Here is a 21,811-nt window from a genome sequence, read left to right on the forward strand (position 1 = left end):
GGCCGTGTCGGGTGGTGGAGGGTTACGACACATTTATAAATAACGCGATCTAAACCCAAAAATCGTTGATTATGAACAGGACTTTTACTACCCAGAGGTTGGTTGTAGATTGGCTAATGTTCGCTGTGACGAGATCTGCTCTCCAGTTGAAGCTTTTACAGTTGTCAAAAGTGCAGACATTTAGCGTGGCAATTGCTTGGTCGGGTCGCAGTTACAAGCATATGGTCTACAGATAACGCAGCAGACAGTTTTAAACGTGGTGAACCCTTCAGACACACATACTGCCTCGATAATACTTTAAATGTTACTATTATTTGGCAGTGTTAATGAGGAGGCTAAAAGTGGTGCGGTTGTTTTCTAGCTTTTACAATCCCCCATCAGCAACACGCATACAAGTTCCAAATGGACCGGTCAGACGGACATCTCGGCCACGGCAGGCACAGCAGAGAAACTGGGGACCGTTGCGTTGGCGATCGCCCTCAGTGAGAATCTGTCACCGCCGTCTACAACTTCTGAAGAGGCTCCAGAGTCCCAGCCCGCAACATATTTGAGAGCCACTCTGTTGATTGGATACATCCTGCGTTCCTGAAACGAGGCACGGGCGAGCCCTCCCTCAGCGGTGCAGCTCTCCAGGCCCTGCTTTCCCTCCAGAAAGTATGTGAGCATCTCCCCTTTGCCCTTCACGGTGACTTTTCCACGGCAGGTGAACTCGTAGTTGCTCTGCTTTAGGATCTTGTACACATCCTCACTCACCTGTTATCAAATGCAATTATTGTACACAAATTGCATGAGTCAAAGTACCTTTTTACATTTCGCAGCTTGCACCATGCGGTTTAGGCAGTGACTAAGAAAATATAATAATTCAACTTTTAAAATATATATAAATATATAAAATACGCAAAGTTTATGCCTTTAAATCATTTGGTATACTGTAGTTTTTGTCGGACATACTTATCATGAATACCATATTCTGTGATTTATAGAGATGGACATTTGCGGATGCATCAAATAACTTGGTAGATTTTTGTTTGACTAGATTTGTATAAGATTATTGACAACGGGCACAAGTTCAGGGTCCACCTGACTACTCTGGAGCATCTTAATCTGGAAAAAAAACTATATTCATGTATTAGAATGTGATTTTTTTCTCATTCAACATTACACAATAAGATTAATTTAAAGTTCCTTGTTCAGCCTATGATAATCATAATGAAAATGATTCGTTTTTGCCATAGCGTCTTACACACCACGGCGTCTCAGAGCGCATTACATCACATCTCATCTCAACACATTTGCAATGGCATCCCCAGTGGCAGCCGTCCCTGTGCGCACAAGGTGACTCAACACCTGGCCTGCAAATGGGCATTAGTCTGCCAGTAATGGGCAGTGATTATTACGTATAATCCAAATTGAGTAATTTGTAGATTATTTGGTTTATTTGGACCCTGATGGCGGGACACAATGGACTTCTCTTGCAAATGATATCAGATAATCTTTAACATCCACTGTCAAGCAGATGGAGCATAGTTTTATGGTTATTACACCCGAAGTAATAATCTGGGCTGCCGCTGGATTCGAATCATAAATGTCTGCAACAAGCGGCAAACGCACTATCGCAAGCCCATGTCACCACTCCTTATGTAATATATTTAGTACTCGTAAACAGGAGGCACACCTGTATTTTTCCTGGTAGGCCTGTGCTGTCCATGCGACTCGCCACATTGACTGTGTTCCCCCAGATGTCGTACTGCGGCCTGCGAGCACCAATGACCCCAGCCACAACGGGCCCAACACTAATTCCTGACGCACAAGAAAGTTACCTTTAACATACTGAAGCAAGCAGGTCAAAGCATTTTGCACAATAGACATTTTAAACTTACATTGATAACTTAGTTTGTTTTATGTACTGCACTTGTGCATTAAAAGGGAAAGGTGCAGCCTTGCAATTTCTTGCTGACCCCACTTTTGGTGGGAGGGCCTCAACTAGAGGAAGCTCTCAAGAACCCCTACAAAGCATATTTGGTATACTCTTCCAATGCTGGCCAGAAGTCGTGGAAGAGGTGGGAGCACCCACACATCACCCCATCACCTGACTAACTGTGGTGTACCTAATTGCTGGGTGGACAGTGATGAGTGATATCTGTGTGAATAGATCCTGGGCCAACCCCCTTCACACTGACAGACGTGGTGATGTATGGTAAAAAAACCCTCATGACCGACACAGCATGGGCAGGTCTTCATCCAGCAATGAATTGACAAAGAGCCGACACATCACTAGAAGGAATGATAGTCATTGAACGAGAAAAGTGATCAAAATGGCAGGTAAAGGAATGGACACTCGTAAGAGAATGACCAACACGGAGATGGAGTGATGAGATGAGGTCATGTGCATGAGGTAGATGGTTGGTCGCATCATGAGACCATGAGGGATGGCAGGATTATGGGGAGGCCTTCATTGAGCAGTGTATAAAGCATGGCTTATGATTTTCATTAATATTCTAATTTCCCTAAGCATATTTGCCAAAATGTCGAGCTATTTCTAACATCCTTAGACTATTTTAAATTACCCTTTTATTGTATACTAGACATAATGATTACAAGTACTATAGTGACTCAGTTTGGATTTTGTGTGTAATAATGCAAAAAACTAATATTTTAGATGGCATTTTACAAAATATGGCTTTAAATGCTCGTGCATACTAGTTATGGATAATTGCAATTAAATTTGTATTTTTGCTCCACTATAAAAATTCTAAACCAAAACACTGCAAAAACAATCTAGAAAAGACTCCACATTTGATAAATAAAAATATTAAAACCAAAATCCGAAAAAAATCCCCAGAATTACATTTGGTAAAATTAGAAATAAAATGCAACAGAATTTACATCGAGACAAAATCTATCATTTGTTTTAGAGGTCTTAAAATCTTGTACAAAAACTGTCACTTCAAGAGTAAAAACAAAGGAAAAATTACTCCACTTACCAACTCTAAGCACAAAGTCATTGTAGGACTGATAATTGATTTCATCCACCACATCAAACATTTCCATTGCAAAATCAGCAACTGAACTCAAGTGGGAGATGATGGAGCACTTGGCCTGCATAACAAGAAAGAACATGTTAAATATTCATATATCACACGTATGTTCTCTTTATCGGAAGTATCATTTTTTTTACACCCGGTGTAGTAATTTATACTTCTGTAGTAAACATTGTCTTATGCGTCTAAGAAGGAATGGAAATAATTCGTAAGCGAACAATATTAACTTTATGTACCTTTGTCCCTGATGTTGGAACCAATCCAACAGCTGCCATGTAGGTGCTCCCAATCGTTTTAATTTTTTCAATGTCCTTAAAGCATTCCTTATCCAGAAGCTAAGAGAAGCAAAACAAAAGCGTGCTGCAGGACCTTCGAAATTGAAAATCAAAACATTTAGTTTTTCAATATAGGTATGCCAGCGACTCAATTTAAGATGCCCAGAATGCATGCTTACCTCATCAAAATCCGCGATGATTTCATTCAGTAGCCGTAAACACTCCACCCCCATGTTGTTGCCATCCAGTTCTATGTAGAAGTCGTTGAAGTTTGGTATTGAAGCAAAAAGAACACCTACTTGCGAATAGGATTGGTAATACAGATCCTACGGGACGAGACAATTTCACAGGAAGTAAAAAACCAGCGATCCCCTGTTACCTACACCGTTATGGAAATAGAATAATAAACGTGAGGAGGAGACACTTACCATGTTGCGTGGGTTGGACTGCAGGAAATGTTGTGCTACGTGGGCTGGCAGCAGGTTGAACAGGATGCGCTTATTGTCGTTTTTTACCTTCTCCATGTCGCATCGCTCGTCTTCTGCCTAAAAAGCAAAGGATGCACACGTGAACTAACCGAACAACATCTGGTGCTGCTCAAACTTGCAATAAAAGGATGCTGCTCCGTACCTGGGAAGCCCAAAGGTAGTCTAGCCGGAGCTTGAGGTCCAGCTGGCGAGAGTGCAGGATCATGGCGCAGATGAAGAGCAAGATTGTGAGCACCGGCTCGTATGCCTTCATGTACAGCGCACTCGTCCTTGTTGAGATCGAAAAATAATAATAATAAATCACGACGTTTCGATCGCAACACAAGCAATCGTCTTCAGGTGAAAAAATACAGTAGGTGGACTTTTGAGGCAGGAAGAAACATTGCTATAATTCATTGCAGAAGTATTACACATGGTACCTTTTGCGAAGTTAATCAAGTTAAGGGCACATGGGATGCCAAGAACTGCTGTGAATTGTATGGGGAACGTATTACATCATAAAGGGCAGGAGGCTGTCATCGATTAATGCAGCACCATAACAAATGAGAGCAATCCTTGGGACGTTTTTTTCACTATTAAGATTTATATGGACGAGTTGATTACCATACAGTCAAGAGCATTTTCCAATTACGCCAAATGGGCTATAAAGTAAACTTATCATGAAGAGCCATAGATTATTGAAAATAATGTACGCATTTGTTGATAAAGCATTTAAAAACATAACGTCTTTGCAAATATGATTAAATACAAACCATATTTTAGCCTCTACCACAGGGAAAACACTGCTATTCTGGAGTTCGTAAAGCATGCGTAAATATACACCGTAGAAATACAGTACTGTACAATGTTGTTAGCCCGACATTCACATATCCGCCATGACCAATTAACCACCAACGTCCAGTGCGGTATTTGTGCATCGTGTAGCTGTTATTGTGAATAGATGTTCACATATTCAACGTTTTCACATATACACCTTGTGACATATCCCACCTAACCCTTCAGTCCCCAGTGAATCAGATTTTCGACGTTGTACTCGACAGTCCAATAGAAATTAGTATTATATCACATGCACATTACAAAGCATCAGACAAGAACAGGTCCACTCCATTGGAACCTCCTTTGCCAGTAGCAAAATATGATAATATTTTTTTACCCTTTTATCTGGCAACAAAACTGACACCTTTTTTTACAAGGTGCGTTGTCTTTGAGTTGTGCGCCTTTTGGCGTCATCTGGTCCAACACCATGTGAGACTAGGCTCTAAGGAAAGCTGTCTCGGGTGTGGACCAATCAATTTCAAGGACAGTGCATACATTATCAGAGTTGTGTTTTTTGTTTGCATTCCGACTGCAGGTATTGTGGTCAATGCAAACATGACTCCTTGTAAAAAAGGTGTTAGTTTTGTTGCCAGATAAAAGGGTAAAACACCAATGATCATATTTTGTTACTGGCAAAGGAGGTTCCAATGGTGTAAAGGCTTACCCCAAGCTCTCATACTCTGATGGTGCATTGTCTTTAAGTTGTGCGCCTTTTGGCGTCATCTGGTCCAACACCATGTGAGACTAGGCTCTAAGGAAAGCTGTCACGGGTGTGGACCAATCAATTTCAAGGACAGTGCATACATTATCAGAGTTATGTTTTTGTTTGCATTCCGACTGCAGGTATTGTGGTCAATGCAAACATGACTCCTTGTAAAAAAAGGTGTCAGTTTTGTTGCCAGATAAAAGGGTAAAAAACCAATTATAAACAGGTCCACTGTTACAATTAAATTAATATATATATAATTCTATGTCTGCACAAAAATAATCATAAAGTACTTGGATAATTAGTAGTAGGATTTTTTAGTAATACGTGAACAATTATAAAAATGCACTTATTTATAGAAACCACAAATACGATGTCATTGCTTGATTAAAATAAATATCAATGGCAATGTAAAAATCACTTGACCTCTTCTTCCTCATTTCCAGATAAATTGCACAAAAAAGCAATGAGGCTCAAATCATTTAAATAGAAAAGGTTAAAAAATTTCGACAAAGCTTCAAACTCGTGATGGATGATACACTTAATAATCAGCTGAGATGTTTAAAATGATTGCCTACAAAGTAACACCTACTAATTTTGTCGATGCAATTGCATGTATTGAAAGTAATGCATACTGTAGTATGGAATAAAAATAGATACATACCTGCCAGCTTCAAATAGGTCACACACACACAAATAAAAACTACATTGACCAACGTCGTGAAGTGTGATCCAACAACCTTCATTACCGACACGGCACGGGGTGGCCTTCATCCAAAAGCAAATATAAAAAAGATTGAACATATTTTATTGTTCTACTAATAAAAAAACTTCCCAGTGTGCTTGCTTAAAGACATGCTGCTTAATATTGCTCTGGAAAGCCAATAGACTGACAGACGAAAACACATAAGTAAATAATAATTTTTTTAGCATGGTGCTGTTTCATTCAGACGCTGTCGCCTCGACAGACCTGGTTTTCACCTGAGGACGGCTGCTTGCGTTGTGGCCGAAACGTCGTGAGAATTATTTTATTATGTTTTTTTTTTTTTTTTATTTTATTACTTCCCTTCTACGTGACTTTACCGAAAGAACCAAGAAGAGAAATAATAATTTATTCGATCATTTAAATTATAAACTAGGATTGTTTATAAAAAAAAATAAAGAGGTATTATGGAAAAATGGATAAGAGGACCAATCGGGTACGGTTTGTGCGAGAAATAAGGGAATATCATTCGAGGAGTATCTATGACATTTCGGTCAATGCAATCAAGCATATCTTTTATTTTATAGGTCTGTTTCTTTAAAAGGGTCAGACCCTAGACCAACACGCCCAAAAGGTCCCCATATTATTACGAGCTTACCCGGCAATGTGACGATATCCCCCTAACTCTAGCACCAGAACGTAGACCACAGACAGCAAGATGAGCATCAGCAGCTTGGGCAGGGAGGAGACGCGCAGGAAGAGGGAGAGTGTGAGGATGCTGTTGAGGCAGCCCAGCAGGCCATACTGTGCCAAGTCACTGGGCGCTGGCGTGTATGCCAGTGCGGAGGGACTTGCTGTGGTCGCAGTTACTCCGGACAAGGTGCTGTTGAACTGGGAAACCTCCAGAGCCGGCAGGGTTTGGGGCGTAACCGACAACATGGACACCGACACAAGTCCGTGCTCGGACGTGGGCGTCACAATCGCAATGGAAGAGTTTCCAACTTCTGTCCAATACCACGTCATGCAGGCCACCTGCAAAGAAGATCAGCGTGCAATAAGTGTTAATATTAAAAATATATATACGAATTGGCAGAGAGTCCAAATTATCACGACCTAACAGTATAATGTCGCATATCCACCCTGACCAATTAACTGCCGACACCCAGTGCAGTAGTATATGTGTGCTGCCTGGAATTCTAATTCTATATCGATGTTCGCACTTCTGACATTTTTACATATCAGCCTATACCTCAGTCTTTATAAAACTGGATATGTGACGTTATACTGTATTTAATTTAAAACAGACTTTAAAAGGTATTGCAACAACAAGTATTGTGATGTTAAACTTTCACTTTTGTTGCAAGATATTTTTGTGTAAACAATGTGAAGGTTAATCGAGTTAAATTGCATCTCTCACCACACAGCTCTGAGCAGTGGAGAATATTAGGGCAATTATACAGAGGGTCAGGGTAGTCCGTAGCTGTATCGTTAGGCAGCCTGGAAAACACTGCACACACGAATATCACAGTAGAGTACTTTCAACATCACATACAATCACACATAACTCCTTTGGCCTGTAAAACTTAGTAATGTTATGAAACGCCATTGCTCTAACACCACTAGTTACAGCATTACTGAAGATAATGGGACCAATTTTAATTACCTTTTATAAATGTAAAATGATTGTATTACATACTCCTTGGTTCTTTTGGTAAGTCACATAGGTGACTTACCGAAAGAACCAAAGAGTGGATTCCTGCAGTCACAAAAGCTTCAAATCGTGATTGTATTACAGTATAAATATTACTATACTAGAACACCATAATGCGATTGCAGCATTTCGTACAGGATGTAAAACTATACCAATCAAAACCTAAAAATGTTTGTAAAAAAATGGTACTTCATTAGCTTAGGATCACGTGAGTTCAGAGTTCTCATCCTTGGATGAAAATTTACAGGCATATACACACACGGCTAAATATGCGTTACCACCGTCGTTAATGACTAACACTGCATGACTGCTAAAAAATGGGCGATCAGCTGATATTTCTTGTAATTGCCCAGCTTCCGAGCAAAGAGGGAGAAAAATATGTAACTTATAGTTCATCTTCTTGGTTCTTTCGGTAAAGTCACGTAGAAGGGAAATAATAAAATAATAAAAATAAAACATAATAAAATAATTCTCACGATGTTTCGGTCACAACGCAAGCAGCCGTCCTCAGGTGAAGAACAGGTCTGTCGGAAAGACAGCGTCTCATTCAGACGCTGTCTCATTCAGACGCTGTCTCATTCAGACGCTGTCTTTCCGACAGACCTGTGACTTTACCGAAAGAACCAAGAAGATGAATCCCTGCAGTCACGAAAGCTTTAAATCGAAATTTAACTTATAGTTATAGACTAACTATCGCACCTCTGATTAGTATGGTTGGCTACATATGGTGCTAAAGAAGTTTAACATACATACATAGATATTGCGCAGGTGTATAAATAACATGTATTCGGAATATGAAATATGCGTTTGTCCCAAAATCTCAAGCTCTCACAACTGATGCAAAGATGCTCACAAGTTTTGTGTTGCTCTGTGCATCTGCTATCGAGGTCCTTTCAATGATATCCCTGACGAAACCAAACCACCTTTGAACTCGCGTAAAGCTCGAACTTTCTCCTATTTGCACTTGAGAGTTCTGAAATGTTAATGACATGTGTTCAATGTGTCTGACGTCAGTCCGATATATATTATGAGGACACGGCGTCACTCTGTCATCTACATTCGTCTCGACGTCTTGCATTGCATGACGTTGGCGGCAAAGCTCGACTTCAGCAGTGAAAAAATAAGTATAACCCGTAAAAACAAAGTTTTTCACTATAAATCCTTTATATGCGTGGCAGCGAACTTAATATAAAGGATTTAAAAATATATTCGCCTGTGGAGGACGCGTGGATCGATCCCGCGACCTTTGGCATGGGAAGCGAGGGCGCTACCAACTGCGCTACTCCGCCACGGCCTGTGGAGGGGTTACGCTCTGGGCTCTTACACTGAATGAGTTCTATTTGAATATATGTAAAATACATTTTTTTTGCCTAAAAAGTGTAAAATTTTGGGAATTTTTTTTCACGAACATTAATTGTCTCGCACAACGAGTCTGTGTGGAAAATGTCAGCTCGATTGGATCACGGGAAGTGGGTTAAAAACGACCGAAAGATTTGCACGGTCGTAAGCAAGCAAGCACGCAAGCAAGCACGCAAGCAAGCAAGCAAGCGAACTTAATATAAAGGATTTAAAAATATATTCGCCTGTGGAGGACGCGGGGATCGATCCCGCGACCTTTGGCATGGGAAGCGAGGGCACTACCAACTGCGCTACTCCGCCACGGCCTGTGGAGGGGTTACGCTCTGGGCTCTTACACTCTGACGTTCAGCCAAAGCCATGAATGCGTTCTATTTGAATATATGTAAAATAATTTTTTTTTGCCTAAAAAGTGTAACATTTTGGGAATTTTTTTTCACGAACAATAATTGTCTGGCACAACGAGTCTGTGTGGAAAATGTCAGCTCGATTGGATCACGGGAAGTGGGTTAAAAAACGACCGAAAGATTTGCACGGTCCTAAGCAAGCAAGCAAGCACGCAAGCAAGCAAGCACGCAAACTTAATATAAAGGATTTAATAACCAGTGCCTTCTGATCCACGTGATGGCCTGGAGCAGCCCTGGCATGGCTCGGATGTGTCAGTGGAAATGAAGTGTTATATTACAGGATGGTAAATAGACACTCTAATACAAAGTGTATTATATCGAGGCACTTACCTGTACATGTGCAATATGCAAATACATAAGGCAAATCACAAGGAAACAGATTGACGCTACGAGCAGCACCACCACCACAGTGTTCCTGCAAAGAGAAACCATCACAGCACTATCAACAAACTACAAAGCAAGTGAGATGAAAAGGATATTGATTTACATAGCAAATGTTCACAGATGTAAGTCATTATAATCCTATAATAACAAGACAGCAGTGCTTTTTTTTCAAACAACTTAAATGTAATGAATGTAATCGTATACGCTTATGTAAATATATAATCTCCATGATAATACACCACGGGAACATGATTTAATTATATTTAGTGACTGTAATGCAACAACTAAGTTACGAATAGTCAGTTATTACTATTTGAAATTAAATTTTGAGTAGATGCTCTCGTAGTGGGATGTATGCTAATGAGCTGGATGCGAATGATCCTTCTGGCCCAAACCCGGGCACGAAAACACTCAGGAGGAGGATGATGATGGATGCAGTGGTGTGGTGTTATTCGTAGACTTGTACGCACGGTGGAAGTAGCAGCAGGTAAATAAGGCCCAGGATAGCAGCCAGAATCATACAAAGTGTGACAGCACTCGTGAAGTACTCATCCTCCAGCTGGTGGTACTGAAACACAACAGCATGGCAGACGTGAGCAACGGTCATTAGCGACAAGTAATCCGACACAAAGTATGACTCCTCACAAACCTATTTGACAGTGCATGCATTGCCGAACAAAAACAAGTATTTGAAAATGATACCATGTACTCGGTTATTTGATCCTTATGGCGGTACCCCGGGGTACAAAATAATGCAAAATGGCCGAGGCAATTAAATATTTGATTTCTGGGACACTATTTTTTTCCAGGGGTGTACTCCGTGACTAGGGTACCAATCAATCCGAAATCAGTGCTACTCCGCGATGTCAAAACACAGCGAGGACGATTGCGCTGAAACCCTGAACGCTCGTATGCACCATAGTGCATTGTGTACAGCTTGTCGAGATGAGTTCATTGCCGCATCGCCGACCATCAGCAGACTAAAAATGACTGCATCACGGACATTCTGCGAGAGCCGAGGTACTATGGTATCCCGGGGTACCGCCATAAGGTTCATTTGTCTGGCCATTTGTTTATATTTGTGCATCAGTTACTCATTATGTACATTCGTACTTTGATTAAAAGAAACATGTCGTCAAAATAACGAAATATATTCATATTTCTTTAATCATAACAATTCTTGTGCCAACTTGTCAACAGAAGATTCCAAGAACACAGGATGAGATGTTACTATCCTTTGTGCAAGCACTTCCAAGAATTCATGAACAGTGAGCCTGGTGAAATTTGGGGAGCGCATCGTCAGTAGTGAACCTTTGGTTCCTTGGGTGTTTCATACTATACACCCTCCCCAAAGGCGGCCAGCGACAGGGTGATCAATCCTACGCTTGCGTCCCATTCCCAATTAGTCATAGGAGTTGCCTTGTTGTTGATAGCCAACATCCCATGGGACTATGCATGGCAGGGGCGTCCTCCTCCCTGAGTCAAGCATTGTTGACTGCATACCTCCTGGCCCTCTCACTTTGGGGCCCAGCTGGGGTCTTTCCTCTTCATCCAGAGCCACTGACTGCTGCCTTCTGCCGCCTCCGATACAGCTCTGATTGCCGAACGCTGGCTCTGGCCCTTAATTCCCAGATCTCTAAGCAGTCTGGTTGTAGATGTTGCCACAAAACCTCTGCAGCCCACCTCCACTGGTCGGACTTCTGTGTTCCAGCCATGATGCCGTGCTTCGGCAGCTAGATCGGCATAGCGCAGATGTTTTCGCTCATAAGCCTCATCTACTGAGTCCTCCCAGGGTACTGTGAGCTCAATGATGAAGACCTTCTTGAGCGAACGGGACCAGAGCACCATGTCAGGTCTTAGGGTGGTGGTTGCGATCTCCGGAGGAAACACAAGTTGCCGGCCAATGTCAGCTAGCATTTTCCAGTCGCGGGCCAAGCGCAGCTGGTCTCGCTCTAATGGTGTAGAGCCGCTCTTTGGTGGTTTAGCCCCTTCGCAGACAAAGGTCGTCCGTAAGGGGTGTGATGCTGCTGGGGGTGGTAGGGAGTTGGTGGCAGCTCGCTTGTCCTCCAGGGCGGACGCAAGGTTTTTAAGGACTTGGTTGTGACGCCAAGTGTAGCGTCCTTGGGTGAGGCTTGTTTTACACCCTGTGAGAATGTGCCTGAGGTTGGCTGGCATGGAACAAAGGGCACAGTCCGGATCTGCACCATACCATTGGTGAAGATTAACTGGTGTTGGAAGGACGTCATATGTTGCTCTGATAGAAAAGCTCAACCGCCTCGCTTCCATGGCCCACAGATCCTTCCAGCTGATCTTCCTCTTCTCCACACTGTCCCATCGAGTCCACTGTCCCTGTTTGGCAAGAAAGACTGCCTTGGCCCACCTTGCAGCCTCCTCCTGATGGCGTACTTCCTGCACTACCATCTTCCGCCGCTCTGGTGCAGTGGCCTTACTCCAAGCAGCACGGCTAGTTAGCCCAAGGCCTCCTCTCCCTTGCTGAACATGACCCACAATGTCAGCATGTCTGAGGGCTGCTGTTGCCTCCTGGACTGCTTTTCCTGGCCTCCATTTGCGCCCAGTTGCCAAGGTCGGCACGTTGTTGCTCACCACTGGGTCTCGAGATTCACTCAGTGTCATCTGGAGCCTGGTTTTTGCACACTTGAATTCCTCTGTTAGACTGGTGAGGGGCAGCTTGAGGACACCATCTCCATAGAGGCCTACGGTGGTAAGGCATCGTGGAACTCCGAGCCACTTCTTTAAGTAGCTCGTGACTCCTCTTTCCATCTTCTCCACTGTTGAGATTGGAACCTCATACACTGCTAGGGGCCACAACACCCGGGGTAGGAGACCAAACGGCAGACACCAGGCCTTTAACTTTCCAGGTAGCTGGGTGTTGTCGATGGACTGTAGGCTACTACTGATGTCTTTGCGCAGCTGTTGCACCTGGTCTTTGTCCTTCAGGCTTGCATCATACCACCTTCCAAGGCTTTTTACCGGCTGCTCAGACACTGTTGGGATTTGGTCATCTCCGATGAAGAATTTAAGGTCACAGAGTACTCCCTTCACAATCGAGATGCTGCGTGACTTGGATGGTTTAATCTTCATACGGGCCCAGCTGATGTTCTCCTCGAATTTTCTGAGCAGTCTTCTGGTGCATGGGACAGTGGTGGTCAATGTTGTAATGTCGTCCATGTAGGCTCTGAGTGGAGGGAGGCGAAAACCAGAGTCGACTCGCTGTCCACCAGCAACCCATTTTGAGGATCTGATGATAACCTCCATTGCCATTATGAATGCCAATGGAGAAATGGTACATCCCGCCATTATACCTACATTCAGGCATTGCCATGAGGTGGTGAACTCTGAGGTGGTGAAGCAGAACTGCAGATCCTGAAAGTACGACTTCACCAGGGTTGTGATGGTGTCCGGTATATGGAAAAATCTGAAGGCAGACCACAGAAGTTCATGGGGCACAGAGCCAAATGCATTGGCGAGGTCGAGGAAGACTACATGGAGGTCCCTTTTCTCCACCTTGGCCATTTGGATCTGGTGCAAGACCATGCTGGAATGTTCCAAGCAGCCAGAGAACCCTGATATTCCTGCCTTCTGTACAGATGTATCGACGTACGCATTCCTTTGCAGGTACTCGGCCATCCTCTGGGCAATGACCCTAAAAAAGATTTTACCCTCGACATTCAGTAAGGAGATTGGGCGGAATTGGCTGATGTTCACTGCATCCTTCTCCTTAGGGATCAGGACCCCGCCTGCCCTACGCCACACTTTGTTAAATTCAACTCATTTGGCTTCAGCGTGTGTTAGCCACATTGACATTTTTAATACATTCCAACATTACAATAACCCATATAAAATAAAATAAAAATAATCACTATTGCTCAATATCGTGCTTTTAGGCTGTCATAAATATAATAACTACCGTATTTTCCCGCATATAACCCGCGGGGTATACCACTTTTTACAAACAAGACCCTGCGGGGTATATGGAGGTGCAGGCTATCTGAAATTTGTTTTACACAAAACGCTATTTTTGCGGGGTATATGCGTCTGCGGGTTATATGAGTATGCAGGCTATATGCGGGAAAATATGGTACATATACAAAAACAACATAATACAGGCTCTTATGGAAAGCTGACTTTCGAGAAGAAGAAGAAGGTATAAAATGATGTTTAAGCCAAGTGGACTTAGGTCATGAATGCTGCCATGATGTAACGGCTAACACATTGTACTTGGAATCCAGTGGTAGCTGGTTATATTAGGTACAAAACCGTTAGCTCGATTGGCAGGTCAAATGTGGTGGGGCAAAGTGTGGGTACTCCCACCACTTCAAACAAATGTGGCTAGTGTGGAAGAGTAGACCAAAATACCATTCTCTAGAGCTCCCTCTAGTGAAAGCCCTTCTGCCATCAGTGGCGAGAGCAATATATTACAGCTCTGCACCCTTACCTTTTCACAACTGTACATTAATACTAACAAATTTAAACAAAAAAAGACAAGGAGGATATTCTGCTCTGCCCAACAGGCGATACCTTGTGCTCGCGTTCTGACTGCTTGTAACAGAGGGAAAAGAAGTGCATGTCGGCCATGTCAGACTCTGTGCTGCGAGCCTCAATAAGCCGCGTGATGTAGCGGTTGACGCGGGAGCTTGGGCTGCTGTGGAGCAGCGCCGACGAGAAGGAGGAGCGGTGGCGCAGTTTCTCGGAAGCCGTGCGCATAGCCCGGCCCTGGCAGCAGCACACGGTGTACCACAGAGCAGCGTTCATTTAATCACAGGCTTAGCGCAGTCGACGACAACCTGCAGCATCTAAGTCATCTGCGTCTGTGGATTTCATTTAGTCATTCTCTTAGACGAATAGTCTAGAGCAGTCAATAACGTGGTCCTCCCTCATTTAATACATGCTGTGTGTGTAAATATGTTATATATATTATAGCCAATTACCAATTTTGGTCTTTCTCACTGCACTGCTGTCTCTAAGTTATCTTAGATTGCATATTCGATGGTTAATTCGTCATAGTCTTTGGTGGATAGTCATAGTTTTCGTCATGCTTGATGAGTTTTGCCGACTCAGCCATCATTGACTAAAATGAAAAAAAAAATTCTTGACTATTTTCGTACCTCAGTTCATTAACAAAATTAACACTGACACAGAGTAATGTGGGCTGTGCACAAAAGCAACTGCCAGTTCCTTCAAATCACTCTCTTGAAAAACATGGCTTATAAAAAGACAGGGACCTCACCTTATCGTCATCCACGCAGGTCATGACGTTTGAGAAGGGGATTTCAGCCTTGAACATCTTACGGCAGTGCATCAGCTGTACCAGGAGGTAACACACGGTCTTAAACCTCATCCTCTTAGCTGGTTTAATGTCAGCCAATATCAGGCCTGGAAAGATCTGAGAAGGCAATATTTATGTATCAATAAAACGAAATACACACAAAAAATAATTAGATTAATGTTTACATTTACATTTGTCACACTCAGTGTTTGTTGTGGCTGTAAGTAAAAACACCGAAAATATTCACGTGTAAAAACACTGAAAATGTTCACGTGTACATGCACGTGAACGTTTGTTGCAACAATTGACTAATAAATCGTTCATTAATTATAGTCTTTAAAGTATATTTTATTCATTTTGCACAAACAAATCAGGGCCCACAATGGACTGTTGTAACCGATGTAATGGTGATTATTGACAAAGCGACAATTACGTAGAGGGGAGCAGGGACGATAGCTGCCATTCGAATAATTCTTGCATAGCTGGAAAATAAAATTTCTTCATGCACTACCATAGAAGGAATTTTGTGTCCCTGCTAAAATATTTGGTCTGCATACACAAGTGACACCAATGTGAGCCTTTAGTTAATGCAACGAAGTGCATATCAATGTCATTTGATTAAAGTAAATGAATGCACTGGGTGTTTGGTAGAATTTTACAAGTTCTAAAAATTTGCGGTGGTATAATTTACCTTCCTGCGGTGCGACGGAACGATGAAGTACGTTTCAATGTTGTGCTTTCTCAAGTAGCTGTTTCTGTCCTTTCCGTTTCCAGGCTCTACTTCATAATCCCCATTCAGACAGTCCAGGGTGGATTTTGTGATGTGCACTTTTCTGTAACACATAGGACAATAGTGCCAATAATAAAAACAAAATAGCAACTTGCGTTCGTGTTATGTTGAAGGTCATTCCACGTGTTGAAGAAGTTGAGCAGATCTGTCTTGCTAAAATGGGAAAAATGTATTTATACAATACATTGACACCACCTCTACATATCTGGATTATTTTTTTCATCTTATAAAGATGCATACATATTTTCACAGCTGTTCCTTATGTGTTGCTTGTAACACAGTATCAAGAAGAGACTTGGCACGGAGAGTGACATTATTGCTTTGTTCCCCATAAGGGTCTTCTGGCTATATCCTAAACAATTTGAGACGCACCATCATTTACCACGTGTCTATGCAACATAAACCTATGTCATTGCTGCTTGACAACCATTGGCACATTTACACTCCAGTCCTTCTTGTCTGATTGGCCACCCTCACAGATGATTTCACTATATGATATAGCTTCATGAAAGTCAGATGAGTTGAGTTATTTCCCATAGCACTTCAATGATCAGAGTCACAGCAAAACTATTTTCTGCTCAATTGAAGGCAGTGCTCACCTATACATTATAGCCCTGAGCTGGTGGTGGAGATTCCAATTCATATTGCAACAGTGAATCTCTCCAAAGGACAGCCACTGTTGTTTTCCCCAAAAAGTAATACTTATTTTATCGACCCTAGAGGTGTGATGGCTTAAGTCAACTTACAGCCTTATGATTGCAAGCCGCTTGCTCTACTGCTGACCCTAGGCTCTATTTCACGAGCGTCCCTCTACCATTTCAAGGCATACAAAAAACGTTCCAAAGCTGAGATGACGGTATGTGATCAGCTAGCAAGTGCTCCATGGAAATGCAGTGAATGTGAGTGAACACACAATCCTGCTCAATTGTGATGTGCCTGCAGGTTGCGATGAGCTCACCCAGGCAGACCACCAGCTTCCATTACATTGGCAAGCGTCACATCATTGGACCATACATCATATTGCCACTTGCGCAGGCCCAGCACTCCACATAGCACACGGCCAGTGTGCAGCCCCACTCGCATGTTCAGGTCAACCTCAGTTGCCTCCGCCACTGACCTAGATGGGATACACACTCATCATTCATTTATTTGTTTCTAGAAATGGATCAAATGTTTATCAGTAAAAAATTAACCCGTAAAAACAAAGTTTTTCACTATAAATCCTTTATATGCGTGGTGGCTAGAGTCCTCTCGTCCTCTGGCTTGAGATGGCTGCCACCTATGGGTCAGATGATTGTCTGCCAGCATTAAGCAATTGGTAATAAAATATTTTAAAAAAATTCCCTAAACAGTGTAAAATTTTGGAAAAACATTTTCACGAAAATTAATTGTCACGCACAACGAGTCTGTGTGGAAAATGTCAGCTCGATTGGATCACGGGAAGTGGGTTAAAAAACGACCGAAAGATTTGCACGGTCGTAAGCAAGCAAGCAAGCACGCAAGCACGCAAGCAAGCAAGCGAACTTAATATAAGTATAACCCGTAAAAAAAAGTTTTTCACTATAAATCCTTTATATGCGTGGCAGCGAACTTAATATAAAGGATTTAAAAATATATTCGCCTGTGGAGGACGCGGGGATCGATCCCGCAACCTTAGGCATAGGAAGCGAGGGCGCTACCAACTGCGCTACTCCGCCACGGCCTGTGGAGGGGTTACGCTCTGGGCTCTTATACTGTGAATGAGTTCTATTTGAATATACGTAAAATAAATTTTTTTGCCTAAAAAGTGTAACATTTTGGGAATTTTTTTTCACGAACATTAATTGTCTCGCACAACGAGTCTGTGTGGAAAATGTCAGCTCGATTGGATCACGGGAAGTGGGTTAAAAAACGACCGAAAGATTTGCACGGTCGTAAGCAAGCACGCAAGCAAGCAAGCAAGCACGCAAGCAAGCAAGCGAACTTAATATAAAGGATTTAATAAAGGATTAAAAAAATAATTGTCACGCACAACGAGTCTGTGTGGAAAATGTCAGCTCGATTGGATCACGGGAAGTGGGTTAAAAAACGACCGAAAGATTTGCACGGCGGTAAGCAAGCAAGCAAGCACGCAAGCACGCAAGCAAGCAAGCGAACTTAATATAAAGGATTTAAAAAAAGAAACAACTCAAGTTTTTCATCAAATGTTTTATCCTACCACATTAGCAGTTGTCATACTCTAAGGAGGAAACAAGTTTTGTTTGCTGGCTGGCTGGAGCACGGGGAAGGGTGCTGTGGTGGTGTCACCACACATGCCTAAGTGATGAGGTCACCCGTATCCCACAGTGCTAAACCGCGCTCATGCTTGCTGACATCACGCTTCCCACCCACCCTCTACCTTGGCCGTGTATCCCGCGGAAATGCGCGGGCAGTCCTATCATACTCTATAAGAAAAACTTTTTCTGGCTAGCTGGATGCCTGACCGACTGGCTGGCTGCCTGGCTGGCGACTGACCACCTAGAGTGCGTTCTGACTAGCTGGAGACCATGCACCGCCCAGCACACAGAGGGGAAGAGTCGTTTATGTGGCCAACATGCAGGTGACGGGCACGCGTTAGAGGGCGTGGTGTGGGGCAGGGGGAGCACAGGACGGGGTATGCGAGGAGGGGAGCGCAGGTGGGGCGCGATTTGGGGTATATGCAGGTGATAGGGGGTGTCCCAGGGGTTGTCACGCACGAGAGGGGGGGGGGAGGTGAGGACAATCGGGAGGACCGCCGTTCAATGAACGGTACTTTAACAATATTATATTTTTAAAACATTTGCTGCCTGACTGGCTAGAGGAAGGGACGGACGGACACATCCTAAGGATGTGCGGGCTGATAGTTTGTAATAAAAACCCAATTTGTTGCCTTCATAAACAAAAAGAAAAACAGGAGTGCACAGTCAAGGTTGACCAACATTCATCGATTTCACTATAAATACATTTAATTTATTGCTTGTAAAATGCGTCGTACTATTTTTCTAAGAAGAAAATGCAGTCATGTATAATTTATGCTACATGTATTTTCATTGCTGCAGAACGTTTTAAAATACGTACACAGGCATACACATTGATTATCATGAATATTAAACACTTAATTTCTATGGCTTTACAGTTCCAAATCTAGCGTCGTTGATTAATTATCGTACACTCTGTTCCACGATATTTGAAAGAGCCTGATAAAATAGGTGTATGACTGTATACAAAGCAAGTTTAGAGACATCAAACAGTTTTAATTTCTTATTATTCAAATGGCATGGCTTTGATGAGATGCTCTAGATGAGCTGCTTGTTCACGTACGTGATGGTGTCAATCATGTCCAAACCCATCTCCACACAGCAGTGAGCGTGGTCCGCCTTAGGCTGCGTTAGGCCTGAGACGCAGTAATAACAGTCGCCCAGAATTTTAATCCTCCTGCAGTGATTCTCCTGAAATACAAACGGTCGGCACTGAATAGTTTTCTTGCTCACAAAACATTAATACCTCCCATATGCTTGCATCTTTGCACAACCTTCTTGACACGGTCTTGTAAAAAATACATGCTAGTATTGGCACTATTTTAACCGTGTAAAGTACATTTTATAATTGACGATGACTCACTATTTTTCATTTTCGCAAGTTCGCTGTCTATCATTTGAAATACATTGTTTGCAACTCAAATACTGTACACAACAGACATGGGTTGATGACTTGTATGCACTAATCAGATTCCACACAATATTTCTTTGATAAGTTATGCAGATGCACATTTGTTTTCTGAAAGGTCCTTTTTACCTCCAAAAGATGGATTTCCACAAAAGCTCAAGATAAAAATAAATATGAAATAGAACACTATAATTGGTAGAAGCTAGGATGAAACGTAAATGGAATTTGAATACAATTGCTCACTCTTAATTCAATAATGATTTAAATTCCAATCATTTGTAACCACAGCATTATTAAAATAATAATCATCTAAGCAGCATGCTATCAAGTTGACTGGTAACACATTATTTGCCATTCTCAAGAAAACAAACAAACCCCACAAACAGCTGTTGTAAACATTTAAATAATTAATTCATTGCTTAGAGAAATAATAATGTACGCAGTATAAATGACGGTATAAAATCAATCTCCTTGGTGTGTTGTATGCATACCGTAGCCAGTTCATCAAACTTTCCGAAAAGCTCATTAAGCAGTTTAACGAGCTCCTGCGCCGTACACTGCGATGCCAGACTTGTAAACCCAACGATATCTGCAAAAAGGATGCTGAAACACAATACAGTACCGGCAGACCGTAAAAGTCTTGTTAGTATGCATTTGCTATGCATTATGCATGCTGCAATAGCAATCGAATACAATTTCAGAAACATAATTGAATTAATTTCAGAACAAACTAAGAATGAATTAATATTGTTACGAAACTGATCTGACACAAAATCATCAACTGTTTCAAGCACCGTGAACACCACAACATTTTCAATAAAATTACATCTATAAATTATATAATATATACATTCCTGGGTGGAGTGGTGGCATAGCAGTTACTGTGCTGTGGTTTGAACGCAGCGACACAGGTTTGACTCCTGGCCATGGCTAACAGCAGTGTCAAGACATATCTGAAGTGGTCCTACAGCCCCGGCTTTAATAAGCCACACTGCGTAGTGAAGTTTGGTCCTAACACCCCCATGACCGAAATGTTGTCGGGAGGCCTTCATCCATGGGTGGATTGAGAATGGTGGGAATTTCAAGTTTTTGCATTCACACTTGACATCCATGTAATAAATAACAAGTCCTGGTATGATAGTACTGAACGTGCTAGATCAATTTGGACCTGTGTTTCAAAACCTGGGCTATTAGATTCTGGTAAGATATAACCTAATTCTCCTACATGTGCAACATGTTCATGAATATTTGAATAACAAAAAATTGCACAACATTAAAGCCACACTTTCACACACAGGTAAATACAAAATATTGAATAATATACACGTTTTAATGTGCAAAAATATTCAATGATTGTGGGAAATGAACAATATGTACCAATGACAATACATGTATATGATAAACTAAAGATGCACACACAATTATAAAGCCAGGAGGCTTAATTCAGGAACTTTTTATCCCAAGCCATGGTCTTGATATCCAGAGAGTAGAAGCGGTTTATTTTTTTCAGAGAGACGGGACCAGATTTTGGAAGGAAATTAAGTGTTAGGCACGAATCGAGCGGGGGGGGAACAGAAACATTGACAGAGTCAGATGTGTTCTGTGACTTAGGTCACTTGGGACCCTCCCAAGGCCAGAAATAGCGACGCATTTTTTGGATATAACATTTTGCACACCTTCTGCGGGCGAGCACAAGGGAACGCCGCACTTCATCTCCCAAATTATTTATTTCTATGGGGCCTCAAGATAACAATAACCCGTGCTTTTCTCCTCAATCCCGTGTGTGCGCATTTGTGATGGCGACAAAAGCGTGATGACATTCTCCAACACAAAGAAGAGGACATGTAACTGTATAAAGTGTGTATTGCACGCATCGCCTGTCGTATGTGTGGCATATATATTTTGGCGGTGCAAACGCTCGTGTAAAAAAGAAGTGCAGTCTCCAACTCTTATCAGACTTTACCTCTCAATATGTGCTATGAAAGAGGGCCACTGCCCAAAATATTGCCTGTTTTATAAAAGTAATTTTTAAAGGCAGTATTATTGACGAATGTGTTGAGGTTTTTTTGGAGTAATAAAAAGCTCCGGCCGGTGTTATTCTTATTGTTTCCTGGCGTTTTAAGTTGTATTTTTGTCCCGTAATATTCACTTACACATGTGTTCAGAGAGAAAATGTAAAAAGCA

The 21,811-nt window shown here is 42.2% G+C and overlaps 1 protein-coding gene across 2 annotated transcripts in view; it reads right to left on the minus strand.

Moving 5' to 3' along the window:
• ADCY1 (adenylate cyclase 1) overlaps nucleotides 1-21,811 on the minus strand; it is a 46,484-nt gene continuing 24,673 nt past the window's right edge. For both annotated transcript variants that reach the window (XM_078857521.1, XM_078857530.1), the window contains exons 4-20: nucleotides 20,119-20,230; nucleotides 19,283-19,410; nucleotides 16,923-17,081; nucleotides 15,866-16,007; nucleotides 15,136-15,291; nucleotides 14,427-14,621; nucleotides 10,358-10,455; nucleotides 9,834-9,918; nucleotides 7,447-7,536; nucleotides 6,688-7,061; nucleotides 3,947-4,073; nucleotides 3,745-3,861; nucleotides 3,496-3,642; nucleotides 3,278-3,376; nucleotides 2,985-3,099; nucleotides 1,676-1,800; nucleotides 1-753 (exon numbers count right to left, since the gene is read on the minus strand). In XM_078857521.1, the coding sequence (XP_078713647.1) occupies nucleotides 412-753; nucleotides 1,676-1,800; nucleotides 2,985-3,099; nucleotides 3,278-3,376; nucleotides 3,496-3,642; nucleotides 3,745-3,861; nucleotides 3,947-4,073; nucleotides 6,688-7,061; nucleotides 7,447-7,536; nucleotides 9,834-9,918; nucleotides 10,358-10,455; nucleotides 14,427-14,621; nucleotides 15,136-15,291; nucleotides 15,866-16,007; nucleotides 16,923-17,081; nucleotides 19,283-19,410; nucleotides 20,119-20,230 (2,611 nt within the window). In that variant the 3' untranslated portion in view covers nucleotides 1-411. The remainder of the gene's footprint in view (nucleotides 754-1,675; nucleotides 1,801-2,984; nucleotides 3,100-3,277; nucleotides 3,377-3,495; nucleotides 3,643-3,744; nucleotides 3,862-3,946; nucleotides 4,074-6,687; nucleotides 7,062-7,446; nucleotides 7,537-9,833; nucleotides 9,919-10,357; nucleotides 10,456-14,426; nucleotides 14,622-15,135; nucleotides 15,292-15,865; nucleotides 16,008-16,922; nucleotides 17,082-19,282; nucleotides 19,411-20,118; nucleotides 20,231-21,811) is intronic.

Source organism: Lampetra fluviatilis, chromosome 1 (genome assembly GCF_964198595.1).
Source record: "Lampetra fluviatilis chromosome 1, kcLamFluv1.1, whole genome shotgun sequence".
Lineage (NCBI taxonomy): Eukaryota > Metazoa > Chordata > Hyperoartia > Petromyzontiformes > Petromyzontidae > Lampetra > Lampetra fluviatilis.